Here is a 19,168-nt window from a genome sequence, read left to right as displayed (position 1 = left end):
CTGTTAAAAAAAGATAAAATCTCAGCATCATAACTCAAGTTGCTACTTTATTTACCACTCACTTTACTAGTTTACTTTTAATTTTAAGTATGTTATAGTTAATTGATATGCAAATACTTTAGGATAGGAAGATATGAAAAGGGTTTCAATGTGGCATTCAATGATATACACTTTTCCCTTGGGTCAGTTTAAGGTTGTTTTGGGGGGGGAGTGGGGGCTGTGAGGAGGGCGGCGGATTCAAAACAATTTTATGTGTATTTGTAAATTTTTATTCATATCTGAATATGTTCGGGGCTCTTTATCTTAGCATATCTCTTACTCACAAATTCCATTCTTGCAACAAGGTCTTATTAATCTCTAGATTCATCGTAAATGTAATAATGCCAGTATGTAAATGACTGAATTTTTATAAGCCCTTAATTATGTTTCAAATACTGTATCATATTATAATGATGAATGACAATATCAGAAAGTGCTATAAGTTCTTGCAGCGGACAGCATCTACAAAGAAAAATATCCATATAAAAAGAAAGGCATGCTCAAGGTTTACGTAAACTATGTGTACAAAGATCAAAGATCAACAAGAGAGTAAGACGTTCATGGAACGCAGACATGACATCATTTAGTCACATGTGCACGACTACCGGAAAGAGTGTCTGTTTAGTAAGTGATAAATTATATCTGTCTGACGCGACACTACCGCGCAACATATTTAATTAATACTGACTAAAAACATTAACTTACATAGTGGTTAAAATTACATTTTGAATCTTAACAGAATGCATAAAAAGGATAGTGCCTGTTTAATAAATGAAACGAACCAACTAATTGAAAAATGGAACGGTCCCATTGAACAAAATATGATTTGAACACCAAATGATTTGTAAATTCATAGGAGAATATCTGTCATGTAAATGATTCATGAATTTGTACATGAATTTTTTAATTTAATTTCTTATTGTTTGTCTATTTCCCATTTTGGAAATTGTTAGCAGCTGTAAATTAGAATATATAAATTTCGTGTCAACACTTTCAAAACATAATAAAGACTGCATACGTACTTTATTAACACAAAAGTTCACATGAACCATATTTAGGGTAAAAAGAATTAATTGTTAAAATCACGGAGATAATTTTGTATGTATATCTGTGCTAAAATATTTGTTGTGTAAATTTTCAACAGTTAACTCCTTGTTGTTTTTTTCAGAAGATGTATATGTGTACAACTAATGTGATAGGCACTGTTATCCAATATTTCTGTGATAGTGATACTAGGTTTATTTTAAAAAGGGCATACTTTTATAAATATATTTCCTTTTTCAACCAAAATCTTGACCAAAGTTAGTTAGATTAGTTTTATTTGCTATGTTTTTTAGGGGTGGTGGAAGGGTTGTAATCATGTATTTTTTTTATTTCTAAGGACCCCATTGGAAATAAGCTTTTAGCTTAATGGGCTATCCATAGGTGCATAGTACCTTTTATTATTTTTTATGACAAAAGTGTGCTCTTTTATGCTGTTTTTATGATCTCATTTTATATATATGATTTATATGTTATCTCTTAACTGTATGATTTTATACTTTGTATCATGTGCTATGTTCCTAAAATGTATAAATAAATAAATAAATTAATAAATAAATAAATAAATAAATAAATAAATAAATAAATAAATAAATAAATAAATAAATAAATAAATTTATAAATAAATAAATAATTTTCGAGTTTTCCATCAATGTTAAATGTTCTGAAATTTCAATATTTTGCCTTACATTTTATCAAAGAACTTGATACTAGGACGGACTCTACATTCAGTGACATACGTGTAAATACATACATGTACGTATTTCTTTTATACACCGAGCGCGGCAGGATGAATCCAGAATCTTCATTTTTTTTGACAGCCTGATTTTGCTGTCCAACTCAGCAGTTTGCAACATTGAATCTCATACAGAAAAAAATACGGTTCCGTTGTTCGTTGTGTACTAGTTTTAACATTAAAACTTCAAACCCATTGGGCACCTTGGTTCACTGTGTATGCCAAGTGTATGCCAATGCTTACTTCACAAGTCAATGACTGAAATTTCTAAACGTGTATAGTTGTGTACTTAATGCAAAAATATTGTACACTTATTTGAATTTATTAACACTATTTATCACACACCCGTGCCGATTTTGCGACTCCGTAAATATGGTATTGCACGGCCGTGCATATATTTTGACGTGACGTCATTAGCGTTATATATACAAACATAGTGTAAAGACGCGCTAAATGTTAGTTTAAACAATATTTTATTTATAAACCACACATTTACATAATAAATTACATAAAATAAACTTTACGGATTGAGTAGGAAGCTTGAAAAGCTTTTTTGAAAACTCTCTCCGTAATCAGTATTTAACAAATTTCAAAAAATGGTAACAAAATATAAATATCTAAACTAAACTATACATATCATATCGACTTGTTCTTGCTTTCTTACTATACATACTATGTTTATGTCAAGTATTCATGAACTAATTTTAAGATACATTGCTGTTAGATTAGAGGTATAAGCACGAGTATGAATTCATTTTTAAAGGGATATATTGCTTAGTTTAGTGATTGGTTAATTAAACTAATATGTTGAGAAATTTAATTATTAAAACATGTACATTGGAGGAGAAGTAATAATAGAAGAGAAGAAGAGATAAGGAACAAGAGAAAGAAAGTCACTTTACTACTATGGAGTTGGAGGACCTTTTTCTTTTCAAACGAATATTATTATGTATCAAATCTTTTTGTTTTTTGTATGTATTTATGTATATGTGATATAATTGTTTCGTTTTGAGCACCGGTAAGTGAATTATCGCCGTACAGTAAATTATTCAATGTAACAGTTGTGATTTGACTTAAATTGTTTATAAGGATAGTGCGGTCATCTTGATACATGGGGCAGCGGAGGAAATAGTGTTCTGTATTTTCTATTTCACCACATATACAAAAAGGGCTATCTATTATGTTTTTTGAAAACATATGTTCGTTTAGAGAGCTGCAATGTGTTCTTAATCGTGTATGTAATATTTGACATTTTCTTTCACCTACATAGTCATGAGGTGGGACCTTTGGAAGATCTTTATTTAGACTTTTTTAGAAAATTTCAAGCAATGGTGAGATCGTTCCAGTCTTTAATCGAAGATGGTAAAAATCAATTAGAGTAGAATTGGGGTTTGACAGAAAATATTTCTAGTGTTACTTGCATTTCGTAAATTGTATATTGATGTTTATCCTACTGTGTTTGGAACTATGGAAGATAAATATTGTGGAGATAGGTGATTGAACATTTTATATAGCAGAATAAGTTTGTGTTTATAGCGTCTTACTTTTAGGGGTTGAAAACATGTGTCTTCATACAGATTTGAGAAAGAAACAAGTTTCGTTGTACCAGTTATAATTCTGCAGGCTTCAAGTTAAATGTTATCGTTATACTTAAGGCGCGTCAATGAAAATTGACTCTTATTTCACTTTAAACGGTCTTTATTTTGGGTGTGCGATAAATAGAATATTAAATTCGTATAAGTTCATTACTGAATTTATTGCACTCGTTGAATAAAATAATATTATGCTCGCCAGAAGCTCGCAAAATATCATTTTTATTCAACTCGTGCAATAAATTCTGTATTGAACTTACAATCATTCAATATCCTCTATATATGAAACAACTCATCCTTTATATCAGGCTGGTGTTTTAACATTAAATCTAAATAAATACTGTGAATTAAATAACTGTAAGCCCCAGCTAAATTACACACATTCTCATGTGCATTCTATCTATTGATATTTTTCCTGTATAATCCATCAGGTAAAATTTTATATATTTGTTATCATATTTGAGTACTATTAGGATTGTTTAGTGGATTTCAAATATCTTTCATGATCGACGGAAAAGTTTTCCTTCAAGGTTAAAGGCAACCCGGCTCTGACGGTGTTCAACCACGAAACCATGGCAAGGCATACTTTAAGTATAGAATCAAACGTATTTCAAGGCCACAACCCACTTCAGCACTGTATTTCTACCTGAGATCCAAAAAATATTTGGTCCCAGCTAGGTTCTATACTGAATGTAACACAGTTACTACTATGCAATAAAGATTTACGTCATTTTAACATCATGTCAGAAACTTTAATGCGATATATTAAAACTCAGATGTGAAAAGAAAAATCGAAGGTATCATCAACCATGTCAACGATATATGGTTTCAAATTTAGAATTACTTCGCTTTTTGATTGCGATTTTTCAGATTTCCAAAGATAGTGTTTTAAATCCATTGTGTTTCTCACAGTAAGGAGTTCTTTATACACCGGACAAAAAATTTTGGAAAAGAAGGTATACGTCCACAATTAATTTTTCAAGCATATTTTATACATCTTTATACTAAATGTATTTCAATTAAACGATATACGTTAAGACGCTGTTAAACAATATTTCTTAATGTATATATTGATGTAAACCGGTTTGGTATGAGCATTTGTATTAACATGCATAGTGTCCGGATAGTAAAAAGTTTTAGATACATTAAGTACTGACAGTTTAAATTTAAATATGGCCACTGATAGTGATAAGGTGGCATTAGCCTGTTAGCATGAAGTAAGCATACATGCATCACAAAGCAACGCCATTTCTATAGTACTAGTTAGATTCATAAAGCAGACTATAAATTAAGCTTTAAACTTTCATCATAATTTAAAAGGATTAAGATATGTTTAAACTAAATTATTCGACTAAGTTCTATGAAATTCTGATCTTAACAAGTGCATATATTTTATTAGATGAATTCCTCAGAGCTATGTACAGAAAGTACCGGAAAACCGCGTTTACTTTAGCTAGGTTTTCGAACTTGTGAATAACTGACAAGTGTGTACATCAGTATGAATTAGTAACGATTCGCCACACTAACAATTCGCCACATAACGATTCGCCACAGAGTAATAACGATTCGCCACAGTTAAATAACGATTCGCCACAGTATGATTATAAAAATGATTTTTTTAGTAATCAACAGACTATTTCCTTTTGTTTTAATAATTTGACAATGACAATAATTTAATAATGTTTCTTAATACAAGTAATATGAAGTTAAGGCCCCCATTGAGGAATTTCAATTTATCAAAGTAACATTATTACAGGAGTACATTTACAAGAAAGTAATTATATGTTGAAAAAAAAATAGAATATATATTTATAAAAATACATATTTCATAAATTATATATAAGTCAAATATTTTTTTAAAAAAGGTATTGCAAAACATGTGTTTTGAAAATTGATTTACGATAATTGATTAAAGAACGCATATCTAAAACATTTGTCACACCTTTAATCTAAGCAAGTCAATCACCTTAGGATTGTTGTAGAAATATTTAATTGACGCCGAAATAATCCTTTATTTAGCTGACAACGTGAGCAGATTTCAAAACAATGCGGTAATTAAGCTTATGTTTGTTAACAAATTAATTTGAGTGATATATGCCGATTTAGAGGGTTTAAAAACACCATCTTGCACAACTTAAAATCATACACAAAATAGTATACAAACGAAAAATAACGAAAACAAAATCATGCCTGCTCCTCCTTGTTCATTCTGTTTAAGACGTATCTACAGTAACTCACGTGCTGTAACATGTGACAAGTGTCAAAGATGGCATCATATAAAATGTGGAAACACAGGTATGATTAATTTTAAGATGAAATATTACATACTATATTAAAAAAGTTATTGCGAAAATGAACAATGTCAAAATGTTTAATGGTTTTTTTTTGTTCTTTTTTTTTTTTTTTAAATTTACTAAGCTTCATACATATTAAATAGATAAAATAATATAACTAATAAAAAAATGTGCTTTGTTAATATAACTAATAAAAAATGTGCTTTGTTAAAACATTATTTTTTTATTGTTGCAGGTATTTCTCAGCAAGACTACGATGCAGCCGTAGAGGGTAATATTGATCTGCATTTTATATGCGCAATTTGCCGTTTTGATGACGAGTCAATGGAGGTAGAACCGATGGAAGTCGACAACTGTGAAGATGTGACAATGATCTATTGTGATCTGGAAGTGCCAGAACCAGTCTGTAACTCTAGTGTCTCCACGATAGAAGAAATTAGTGATTACGTTCGCGCCGACAACACCAGTACATTTGACGTGCCAGGGACCGTTAGAGATATTGAACCTGACAATATAGAGACTGATATTCCCGATGACACTGTGGTGGGGGTACCATCAGCATCAGAAGTGATTTACAAAGTAATAGAGAAGGGTACTGAACGAGGGAAACCGAAATTGGTGACATCGGATGGGTATTCGTTTGTAATCAATAGAACATTCAATTCAGGCGTTGTAGAGTGGCGGTGTAGTGTTAGAAGAAAGGACTTAAAGTGTAGCGCAAACGTAACAGATTCACTACAAGACGCCAATCAACCAGAAGCCTCTCGAACCTCAGATCAGGCACTTTACCAGATGTGCAGTCGCGCACGTTCGTGTCTCCGACCAAAAGACCCAACAACTCTTGATTTTGAGGTATAAATCATACATATTTTAATCTTAATGTAAAACATATAAGTATAAAAAAACAAAAATATAAAGAGTTTATATAAATTAAAGCAATCACAAATAAAATATTTTTTTATACATTTATATACATGTATATATAAACGTGAATACGAATATTATTATTGTTATAATTTAAATTATAATATTTTATATTTTTCAGATTGACGAGGAATACCTTGGTCGAACAATAGAAGAACCTTTCTACCGGGAAACAGTTACGGTGAAGGACCGAAAACATATTATCCTGTCTACAGACGTACAGCTCAGCCTTCTCTCCAGAGCGAAGTCATGGTACATCGACGGTACATTCAAAGTGGTGAAGACTCCCTTCACTCAACTTTTGTCTGTTCACGCTTTCATCAAGTCCGGGGAAAACATGAAGCAGGTCCCTTTATGTTTTGTACTAATGTCTGGGAAAAAATGGCGTGACTATAAAAAGGTAATGAAATATTAATAATTAATGTTTACTTGAGTTGTAAATAAAATGATGACATTCAGCAAACTGTATTTCTTGCAAAAAAAAAAAATAACATCTCTATCTTCATTTTGTTGATTTTTTTCCTACATTATTCTGTTTGATACAAACTATAAACTACAGTTATTACTGGTTATTTTTTCAGGTCTTCCGAGCGATCAGCAATCTAACACCTGGGCGATGCGTTGAAACATTCGTTGTTGATTTTGAAGCAGGAATGTGGCAGGGGCTAAGAGACGTGTTTGAGGATCCCCACATTAAAGGCTGTGCGTTTCATTTCTGACAGGCCCTCTTCCGTAAAGTACAAGAACTTGGTCTACAGGTATCTATATTACGCTACTTGCTATAATAATTTATAGAATGAATCACGTTTATAAGAAAATTATGTTTGTAAAATAAATAAATTTTACTAGTTATTAATTGTTCCATGTCTATAAAAGTCAGTCTCTCATATATCTTATATATACAGGAATCATAATAATTTATCTGTATTTTTTTTTATTTACAGACAGCTTACAGTGAACAGAATGATGTTTATCAACTTTTGAGGAAGACGTTTTCCCTCCCACTTCTGCCAGCAGACGACATTAGACCAGCTTTCCAGTATCTGAAGTCGAAGAGTTCAACCCCAGAAACAGACGCCTACATCAACTACATCGAGAATACCTGGATCAACAACGTCATTTGGCCTGTGGAATCGTGGTGTCAGTTTGGACGATCTGTGAGAACCAATAACGACTGTGAAGGCTGGCATAACAAACTGAACAGAAGACCAGGAAAGGGAACGTTTTGATATCCCTTCTATATAAGGAAGCAGCAGATGTGAAAATTCAGACGAAGTTGGTGAAAGAGAAAAAACTTAAACGATATCAAACCAAGCAGACAAAGAAGATTCAAGGACGACTGTGGGCCCTTTGGGAACAGTACAGATTAAGAACAATTACCACCAGCGCTTTGCTTGATGCTTGTGCAGCCCTGTATGGTCCCGCATAAACAACGGTGTATAAGAGTTCCCTCAGAACTGGACACTACTATTTTTCTGTTAACAAAGTGTTATGTTAATATGTAATAATAAAAAAGCTATTTCTTGTATATTTTTTCTGGCTATAGAATTGCATTTTGTAATTTTGGTAATAAAATATGTTTTTATGTGCTTCTATTCAATAGCTGTTTATAGTATTCTTTTCCAGGTTTAGGTTTTAAAAAATGTAAATTTTGTAATAAAACATGTTAGTTATATAAATAACTTATCTACAATGTGTAATGTAATTTTGGTAATAAAAAATATATATATGATTATGTGTCTTTATTCAATAAAAGCTGTTTTCGTATAATTATCCAGATAATTAAATAACGAAGTTTTTCTCATCGGCAATGTGTGATGTAATTTTGGTAATAAAATATATTTTCATGTATTTTTATTCTATAAAAGTTGTTATTATATTTTTCCAGTTTATATAAATAACGAAGTTATAAAATGTGTTATGTAGTTTTGTTAATAAAATATATCTATTTTCATGTATTTTTATTCTATAAAAGGTGTTAGTATATTTTTTCCAGTTTATATAAATAACGAAGTTATGAATTGTGTTATGTAATTTTGTTAATAAAATATTTGGTTTTCGTGTCTTTTTATTCAATAAAAGCTGTATTTAGTGTAATTAATTTATGTAATTAACAAATGAAATATAAAGCAGCAAAAAGTTTTCCATCAACAGTTTGAAAACAGGTGTGAAAAATTTTGTACTTGAACACGTGGCGAATCGTTATTTAACTGTGGCGAATCGTTATTACTCTGTGTCGAATCGTTATGTGGCGAATCGTTAGTGTGGCGAATCGTTACATTACCATCAGTATGATGGCATTGATCAATGTTATTTTCATGTTTGCTAAAAGAATTAATCTATACAATTTGACAGTTGACATTGTGACATATTTCATAAGTTTGAATTTATTAAAAACAACATAATTTTAACTTGAATAACATAGTTAGGGCTTATGTACATTTGATGACAACTTGATTTTTGATTGATGCTTCAGAAAGTTCACTTTGAATATTGGCTAAAATGCAGTCTAATATGAATTTAGACTCAAATAATAGTAAAAGATTGAAAGAATGTTATCACTGGGGAAATAGATTTGTAAGGTAGATATACATTGTATGCAATATAGCAATATTTTAGTATTTAATGTTCTGATTTAAAAACCCAATTAATTAATTAATGTAAAGTACATGTAGTTTACAGTATTATTAAAAACATTAAGATTTATTTGTTATTTGGTTAAATGTTACTCTTAATAGTTTCAGGAACAAGGAATATTACACCCCAAAGTACTAAAAATTATTACTCATTTGGACAAACAGTATGAGATTATTGCGGGGATCCTTGATTAAGACAGAGCTGTTGATAAGACTGTTCCTAATCATATTTTTCTTGTAAGTATTTTATTTTATCTAGCATTGCTTCAAGAAAACATGGTCATAACTATATATAACAAAATATTCTTGAGGAACAATCTTAATTCAAATACCCAAATAGTATTAATAAAGACAACTATCAAATAACATTCTGGCTATTTTTCTCATTTAACCTTACCTTTAGCCTACTGGCAGCAGCTGAAATCTATCCATGTTACCAATGCAGTTTGATCATGGTCTGCATTGTTTGCTATTCGGTCAGTACCAGGACTCGACATTAACGGTTGTCCGACTGCCCGGGACAACTAAAAGTTTGGTCCGGGCAAGTTATTTTGAAAAGAACTTGTCCGACAGGGCAAGTGAAAATAAAAAGCATCATTAACAAAATGCATGTACAAAATAAATAGAAAAAACATCTTTTCATTTAGATCTATAAACATCTGTAAAACAAAAATACACCATGAATCATTATCAATAATGTGAATACACTACTGTCATGTACATTAAAATTTTGTTGATATAGGAAATGGAAGCAAAAATATGTGCATGCGCCGCGGTAAGGTAATTCCCCGTTCTAATAATAGACTATATTTAATTTTGTACAAGGTAATTCCCGGATCATGCTGTCGTTTTAATTTTGATGCGTGCATGTAAAGATATCATTGAAAATATGTAAATAATCGTATTGATCTTTAGATATAATTGTTAAATAAAGATTTGCATTAAAAATGATTTATTGTTTTATCTAATATAACGACATTATGAACGTAGTCGTTGTTATTAGCCTGGATGATGATTGATGAACTGATGTTTTAGATTAACTACTGAATACAAAAATATTTGTGTCTAACTAACAATCAATTTCATAAACAATATGTCTACTTTATTGCCTTATGTTAACATGACCTTATACAAGAAGTAATAATGTATGAGCTTGATTGTCTTTTCTGATTGATACATTTTTACCATTTTTAGGTCAGGACAAGTTAGTCTTAGGTCAGGGCAAGTAGTTTTAAAAACTACTTGCCCTACAGGACAACCTGATTCAAAAGTTAATGTCAAGGCCTGAGTTCATTGTTACATTAGTAAAACAAAAACAAATGTTTTTTTTACCATTAATAGTAAAAATATACAACTTCTGAAACATATACTGTAGCATTGCTGAAAAATGTTGAATGTGTTGATACCTTCTCAAGGATAAATAAAAAAAAATTAATAAATCTTTAACATGCTAAATATCTTCAATGGACTTGCTCAACTTTTAATATGGACAAAACCATTCATCTTTGTTTTTGAGGAAATTTCTACAACTTCCTTGCACTGGGTCACAATTTTAACACCTGTCTTTGATAAAAACAAACTTGACTTAACATGTTTTACAGTTACACAGACAAGTATCCTGGTTTTGTGAGAAAGATCCAGAGAGAAGAGTTCTGGCTGTACAACTTCCCACGCACACACAGTTACTATCCTAGTGAATATCTATGGGTGAGACATAGAAACAGCTTTTTTTGTTAAAAAATTATTTCAAATTTGATAACCGACTTCTTTCATGAACTCTTATACAGTTGACTCTCAATAAGTCAAAATCGCTTTTCTCAAAATTCCGCCTTAGTCGAATAATTTCTAAAGTCCCGTCAAATTTCCTTCTTTATCTTTGTATTTTAAGTCCGCTTAGGTCAAATTTTGACTTACTGAGACTCCTGTTTAGTCGAAAAGAAAATTTGGTCCCGCCAATTAAAGTCCACATACTTTCATCTCAGTTAGTCGAAGTGTGAAAACAGCCGACTGATCAAAGGTCGGCGACATCAAGGTGAGATGTTGTCACTCGTGATTTACACGTTTCATAGTAATTTTTAATTGCCGGTCATCATGTATTATTAACACGTCGTAAAAGTGTCTTTAATCCGTTTCACGACTTAATTGGTTTTAACAGTTAGATAACTAAATTAAAATTTAATTACATTTCTTTAAAAAAGTTTACTCGTGCCAGTCTGACGGGTGTTAGTCAAATAACAGCCTAGTCAAATAACAGCCTAGGTATTGATGTGTATTATCAACGTAAATGATATTTGTATAATTAATGTTCCGTCATATTGCATACATTAATTTGTACTTCCGGTTCACGATAGTTGCTAATTTCGTTTTCGTCCGATGATCAATTAAATCAAATATAATTGTGTGTTTATGTTTCACTATTAATATACATGTATTAAATTTTGAATGATATATTTTTGTTCATTTATAATTTGTAGTTGAAAGTGATTTACCGTCATTTCAATGGTTAAATATTGCAGCATTGCCGCTAACAACAATAAGAAACCTACTTCTTTGCACATTCAATCAGGTACATGTATATACATGTACGAAGTCAACATAATGGCGGTAGTTCCACGTTACTCGAATTCCGTTTCTCTCGAAGTAAAATACCTAGTCCCTTGGATTTCGAGTTACCGAGAGTCAACTGTACTTAGTCTGAGTTCAATTCCAACAAACTTAAAAAAAAAATGTGTTGCAGACTTTATTATTTAGAAAAATAATATTAAAAGTATGAGACTTGATCAAATTAGTTATTAAAAATTTGGTTTAAATAAGAGCGAAAAAAAGTCACATACACCATATATAACTCTGGTGACTGTTTTATACCATGTGACCAATGAAGACCAAGATCAGATGGCATATGCTTTGTTTGGTATTTAGTCAGTACATATGAGCCGTGCCACGACAAAACCAACATAGTGCGTTTGCGACCAGCATGGATCCGCGCAGTCTGATCAGGATCCATGCTGTTCGCTTACAAACCCTATAACAAGTAGAGAAACTGATAGCGAACAGCATGGATCCTGATCAGACTTCGCGGATGCGCAGGCTGGTCTGGATCCATGATGGTCGCAAACCCATTATGTTGGTTTTGTCGTGACGGGGCTCATATTATTTTGAAATTTTCCTTAAAAATGAGGAATGGTCTTGTTCAGATTAAAAAATGGACAAGTCCATTTAAGATTTTTAGTTGGATAAAGGTAAATTGGCTCTAACTTGGATTAAAAATCAGTGGTAAGTGATTTAATTTTTTTTCATCTGGACAAATAGCCATTGGCATAATCACTGATCAAATATAGATACATGTTTATATAATTTATAATGACAGAAGCCATCAAAAGTAGATCATCAGAAGTAACAAAATTTAAAAAAGGTAGAATATGAGAGTGAAAATTGTAAGAATTGTATTTTAAATATACACTGTACACAATTGTCACTGAATATTAACTAAACATTATGATTGTTGGAATACCACACTCAAAAAAACGACTTTTTTTGTCATGAAGAATATGTTGAGTTTTGTTTTGATATAATTATTTTAATTGAGAATGATTTTTGTCCATATCTGTAATATGTAGCAGTACAAAAGAAGTTACATAAATTATGTGTATTTGTTCTTATTTATTTCCAGCTAACATTGTTTTTTGCGCCATTAGTTTCTGTGTGGATAGTTTATCATTTTACCAAAGATAAAGTCGATGCGGTCCAGTCAATACTTGGTATGTACACTACACATACACAATAAACACCTAGAATGTGTAAACATTTGTTTAAAAAATGTTCTTATATGTTTCCGATCAGTTCCTATGTACAGTTGTATGTATTCATATTTTGTCATGTAACTAAATTTATTTACAAATAGTTTTAGACGAGAGTTTAGATACATCTTTCTTAAGATGAGAGTTTAAGGGGCATCCATGGCCGAGGTTAAGGTTGTTGACTTTAAACCACTTGGCCCTCACCGCTGTGGGTTCCAGTCCCAAGAGGAACTTTGGATTCTTTCATGTAAGGAAGTTATCCTGCTAGTTTGTGGAATGTTAGTGGTACTACTCTGGTGCCTGAGAGTTTACATGTGTGCATATCTTTCAACTCTATTCTACTTAATGTAAATAAATTGGTGTTATTTATTTTATTTTCCTTAAATTCCTTTACTTAAGATGCAAACAGTTATACCTAATACTCAGGGTTTCAACTGGTGCGGGAAGGTCCTGGAATTTTAAAATGTTGGTTCCCAGCCTTGAAATGTCATTAAATTCCACTAAAATGGAGAATGGTCCTGGAAAAAACCAGAATGTTCAGTACCAGTTATGATGAGCCCCTTTTTCATTTGTTCACATAGAAGGCTTGAATGATCCAAAAGACATATATCCTGGGACATTCTGTACTGGTATGGAATTCCAGCATCTTAATGGTTATTATGCACAATGGAGTTGAGCTAAAAAAAATAGCATGATACAGTTAAATTTTAATAGTGTAATGGAAATAAAATGTGTTGCAAATATCTATTGAAAAGGTCCTTGAAAGTCCTGGAAAAGTCCTTGAATTTTATCCTAAGAAAAGTGTGGAAACCCTAAATACTGAATTGGATAAATACTTTGTATATCAACCAAAATATTGCATATCGACCAAAGATTTTATGCCAACCAAAATATGTAAAGATATATGTTGGAGGTACTGTATAAGTTTTCAAATTAAACAGAATATTAAATAAAGTAAATTGTTACATGTTTTCAGGTTCTTGTCTGTCAATATTCCTGGCAGGAAGTATAACCAATGTTGTAAAGATAGGAGTTGGAAGGTAATTATGATACATATCAACAGATAGTAACCACCAATGTTAACCAGGTAGACTACATGTACATGTATATTACAGTTTAAATCACAAGATGTGATTTTTAGATGATTTAGCTTTATTTTAGTTCATTGTAACATGAAACATGTATGGTAAGATTAAAAAAAAGTTTTACCTTGAAAAGTTTAAAAAGAGTATTAAAGGGGCTTTTTATGAGTATTTTCAAGGAACGAGTGTTGTTGTCTACTTCTAAGACTGAAGTTTATTGTTCCTCCACACTTTTAAATACCCCTTTCTGGTCCTTTTTATAGGCATGAGTGCATAACTTTGGCTTATAAGTTAACAAAGTTATATATTTCTCTTCCAAGACCAATTCTTATTTTACATGTTTTAAGTCAAGATCTGAGAGAAATCAAGCAGGCTTTTTTGTGTTCTGCTAGTACTTTTTGTTGGTCTTGCAGACTTATTTAGACAACCCCATTTTACCTGTGTTAAAGTCCACCCTGTAAATAAAGGCCACTTTTTGTACATACTGAATTGTTTAGGCTTGTTTGAAATGGTACAGTGATTTGGTTTATTGACTGTGAAAGTGATTTTTAGCTTGTCTGTTTCGAAGAAAACTCAAGCTATTATGATTGCTCTGTTGTAGTCGTTGTTGTCGTTATTGTGCAAAATCATCATTGTACATGTAGTCCATTACTCAATAGTTTTAAAGGTATCTATATGATACTTGGAATGCTTGCTTATCATGACAAAGTGTAGTTGTTAGACAAGGGGCATAATTCTAAAACTTTAAGTTTTGAATTATGCCACTCTTTTAACTAAGAAATTTTGTTTAAGTAGTTATTTTAACAGATGAGCATAAACATTTAAGTAGTTATTTTAACAGATGAGCATAAACATTTAAGTAGTTATTTTAACAGATGAGCATAAACATTTAAGTAGTTATTTTAACAGATGAGCATAAACATTTAAGTAGTTATTTTAACAGATGAGCATAAACACAACATGCAGTACTCTTTTTTTGTAATAATTTATATTGTCGATGTTTGACATTTTTTCTCAGACTTCATTCAGCACTTAAAGACTGCTCGAGTCAGCATATTTTATATGTTATCATATTTAATACAATTTATTGTCCAAAAACTGCCATTTTTTCAGTGATGTTTGATTTTGTTTATTTCTAGACCTAGACCAGATTTTCTAGCCCGGTGTTTTCCTGATGGTGATATTGATGATTCTATGGTATGTAAAGGAAATGAGAAAGATGTGATAGACGGATATAAAAGTTTCCCAAGTGGACATTCAGCATGTAAGTATGCTCTTTGTAATTCAGGGCTTTTTACACAAGAAAGAGAAGGGAATCTTCCCTTAAAGTAAAGCAAAAATAGCTAGTTACTTTTGAAAAGTGGGGGTAAAAAAAAACTTGACAAAATGCCTTGACAAGTTTGATTGACACATAGAAAAACACAGATACAGCTCTAGCATGATGGATGTAATCTTGTATATCCTGTAGTGTTGAGTCACAAAGTTTCACTGTTATTCTCTATTGTAACTTTGAAAGGGCACAATTTGTATTAATTTTACTTGCATGTGTTGTTATAACGCTAATGTGTTATAATTGTAACTTCAAATATTGTGACAGTGAATTTAAAACAAGAAAACAATGTTATGCTCGATATAACAGCAAAATTTGAAGTAAAATTTCTGTGTTGCTTCAAAATGGATGATAACAAGAATGGTGTTTCGATTAGCATATTAATCATAGTTTTGACAATAAAATTATGATAACATTATTTCCTGAGCCTTAAATTCTTCTCATCATTTACTACCATTGCAAATTGCAATATGAATTTGTCATACATGTATAACTGCTCAGAGGTAACTTTTATACAATTTAACAAGAGTTTTCTCCCTTTTACCAAATCCCATCATTATTTTATTTCTTTTTCAGTATGTTTTTCTTGCCTAGGATTTATAGCATTTTACCTAGCTGGTAAACTACATATATTTAATCCGACTGGTCGAGGACATGCATGGCGTTTGATGTGTTTTATATTCCTGTTGCTATGGGCAACAATGATAGCTGTATCTAGGACAGCTGATTATCATCATCATTGGCAAGGTAAACAATTTACACATTGTGAGAAAATAATTTGTAATTATTTACTAAGAATGTGGATAAGTCTCAAAGACAAGACCAGGAAGTTCTGGGAATATGACATTAGTTAGTTGAAAAAAAAGGATCTTTTAGATCTTTCATGGCTGCATGATTAAAGGGACTCCACTGAGGTTTTTTTTACATGACAGGACTGGGAATAATTTTCTGACATAAATTTTCAATTTGATGTAGATCTTTGCCAATAACTTGTGTGGAAAATTTTAGATCTATCTATCAATCTGTTTTTCAAGAATAATTATTGTTATTGTGAAAAATGATCCAAAATCCATCTTTTGGATGTCTTTCTATTTTAAGTACACCAGGACTGGTGATCTATGTATGAAATTTAAATTTTGTGTTTTATGCTTTTAAACCTCAGTGGAGTTCCTTTAAGATTTGGTTAAATATTATTTGGTCTACATCAGTAATCTGACACTGTGGATTTTGGCATAATTATGACCCCTGTTTTTGACTCAAAAGTTTTCAAAGACCTGTTCCTATTGTTATGCAAGTACTTTAATGGTATTCGAGAATGCTTCCTTAAAATTGTCCCGTATTTGTTATATTTTTCAGATGTCACAGTAGGCAGTATATTAGGGTTGAGTATATCTTACCTTGTGTACCGTATGTATTACCCCTCGTTACAAAAACAGAACTGTCATCTACCATACGTGTCAATATCACCGACCGACACACAGATTTCATATAGTGACCATCGTACTGACGCGCCACGTACCCCGTTATCACCTACGCACACCACAGATATAGAACAGCTTATGAAAGTAGTCTAATGAAATTATCGTTTAGTAAATATATTAAAATTGTATAAAAAAAAATGTTGTGGTGGTCTGGTCAGTATTATCTGTCTGATTTCAATCATAACTAAATTGATGTTAATTGGAACTCGACAAATGCGGGATTTTTCCAAGCTTATAGTCCTGGTACAAACAAACTCTTACCATTACATAGCTTCGTGGAGCACTACCGTTCACATTAGTCAACCTGTTGTGCTAATTTTCGAAGCTGTAACTGTAAAAATTTGTTTGTACCCTAGGATTTGATTGGAAAAACCCGAAATATTCTTAATTCTGCAGTTAGTCTCTTGTTACATTGTTGTTATTGTTGTTGTTTGTTTTAAAGCAGCATACCTCCAGATTCATGCTTATTTAAATGGAAATGTAATATCAAAAAGAAAATGATGTTGTTCAAGTTGTTATTATTGTTTGTTTTAAAGCAGCATACCTCCAGATTCATGCTTATTTTCATGAAAATGTAATAACAAAAAGAAAATGTTGTTGTTCAAGTTGTTATTATTGTTTGTTTTAAAGCAGCATACCTCCAGATTCATGCTTATTTTCATGGAAATGTAATATCAAAAAGAAAATGTTGTTGTTCAAGTTGTTATTATTGTTTGTTTTAAAGCAGCATACCTCCAGATTCATACTTATTTAAATGGAAATGTAATATCAAAAAGAAAATGTTGTTGTTCAAGTTGTTATTATTGTTTGTTTTAAAGCAGCATACCTCCAGATTCATGCTTATTTAAATGGAAATGTAATATCAAAAAGAAAATGTTGTTGTTCAAGTTGTTATTATTGTTTGTTTTAAAGCAGCATACCTCCAGATTCATGCTTATTTAAATGGAAATGTAATATCAAAAAGAAAATGTTGTTGTTCAAGTTGTTATTATTGTTTGTTTTAAAGCAGCATACCTCCAGATTTATACTAATTTTCATGAAAATTTTGAAAATATAAAATTATAAAGAAATGTGTTGTCAGGTGAACCAAGAAAGAAATTTACAAATTGCAAATGGCAATTTCAGCCTGTTACCAAATAAAGGTCAAAACATGCAATATAGCCCTTACTGTATTAGTAGGAATGCAGTAGGAATATTATGATAAATAATTCAAAATCAATCATATGTTGCGTGTAAATCATTACTTAAATTGTGAATATCTTTACTTCTTCTTAAAATCTTAGTATATTTTTTTCCAAAGTTATTTTCTTAAAAATTTTTTTGGGTCCTCCTGAGGCGGGAGCCTTTTTTAAAAAATTCCCAAAAGGGGGAAAATATTAATAAAATTTCATTTTTTTGACTTAAAGGAAAAAAAATTGTTTAAGGGGGAAAGTTGATACTGGTAAAAAGCTTATCAAAAGGGAAAAAAAGTTTATGTCTTGTTAAATTATACCCAAAGTACCCCAAAATGAAAAAAATTTGGGAAATTTTTCATAAAAACAGTTTCGGGGAAAAATTAAATAAACCCAATAAGTTGGGAAGGGAAAATTAAATTTTTCAAAAATTTAAAGAAAGGGACACTATTTCATGTATATATGTTGTGCTTCTTTTTCAGTGGGTATGAATTTTTCTTTGTAAGAAATGACCCTTTAAAATTATTCTACCAATTTTTATAGTTTATCAATATACATTTGTATAGTAATACTTTATTTGACATGGAGTGAAGTCTTATCATAACATGTCTTGTATGTGACAGAAATTGTGTAAAAACTTTGGTGCTACACTTCAGATAAACACTTTTTCTTAATATTTCAAATGTTTAAACTACCTCTGAATTCTGCGGCATTTATGTTTTGGTCATTGATTAGTAAGTTAGCCCTTAGCCTGCTAGAATCAACACATTTTACCCATGTGACCAGCACAGACAAAGATTTGCAGGTACATCTGGCCTTGAGGTTATAAAACTTTTTTCTGAATTCTGTCACAAATCCTAGAGATGTCATTGGACCAGTGTACATTCTGTGGCAGTTTCTGACCAATCAAATACCTGAGATCTCAGTTTGAGCTGAGAGAATTTCTTTTTAACCTCGGACCCAGGACTGTTCACTATTCAGCCAGTATTTATAATGAACTTTCTGTAAAAATGATGAATGGTTTTGTCCAGAATTGGGCAAGAC

At 31.2% G+C, this 19,168-nt stretch overlaps 2 protein-coding genes across 2 annotated transcripts; both read left to right on the top strand.

Moving 5' to 3' along the window:
- The first annotated feature begins 4,326 nt into the window (after window positions 1-4,326).
- Window positions 4,327-17,503, top strand: LOC132730608 (phospholipid phosphatase 5-like). The gene is made up of 8 exons (XM_060716575.1): window positions 4,327-4,364; window positions 9,365-9,499; window positions 10,864-10,969; window positions 12,933-13,020; window positions 14,036-14,099; window positions 15,281-15,405; window positions 16,048-16,218; window positions 16,828-17,503. The coding sequence occupies exons 2-8, from the start codon at window positions 9,429-9,431 to the stop codon at window positions 17,043-17,045; spliced, it is 843 nt and encodes a 280-aa protein (XP_060572558.1). The 5' UTR covers window positions 4,327-4,364; window positions 9,365-9,428; the 3' UTR covers window positions 17,046-17,503.
- On the top strand, window positions 4,915-7,822 carry LOC132730609 (uncharacterized). Its single transcript, XM_060716576.1, has 5 exons — window positions 4,915-5,703; window positions 5,938-6,554; window positions 6,748-7,026; window positions 7,208-7,384; window positions 7,571-7,822. The coding sequence occupies exons 1-4, from the start codon at window positions 5,595-5,597 to the stop codon at window positions 7,343-7,345; spliced, it is 1,143 nt and encodes a 380-aa protein (XP_060572559.1). The 5' UTR covers window positions 4,915-5,594; the 3' UTR covers window positions 7,346-7,384; window positions 7,571-7,822.
- Window positions 17,504-19,168: the final 1,665 nt, after the last annotated feature.

This window comes from Ruditapes philippinarum, unplaced genomic scaffold, assembly GCF_026571515.1.
Source record: "Ruditapes philippinarum isolate M1 unplaced genomic scaffold, ASM2657151v2 ctg1527_1_1_1_1, whole genome shotgun sequence".
Taxonomy (NCBI): Eukaryota; Metazoa; Mollusca; class Bivalvia; order Venerida; family Veneridae; genus Ruditapes; species Ruditapes philippinarum.
This window is presented reverse-complemented; position numbering and strand designations above follow the sequence as displayed.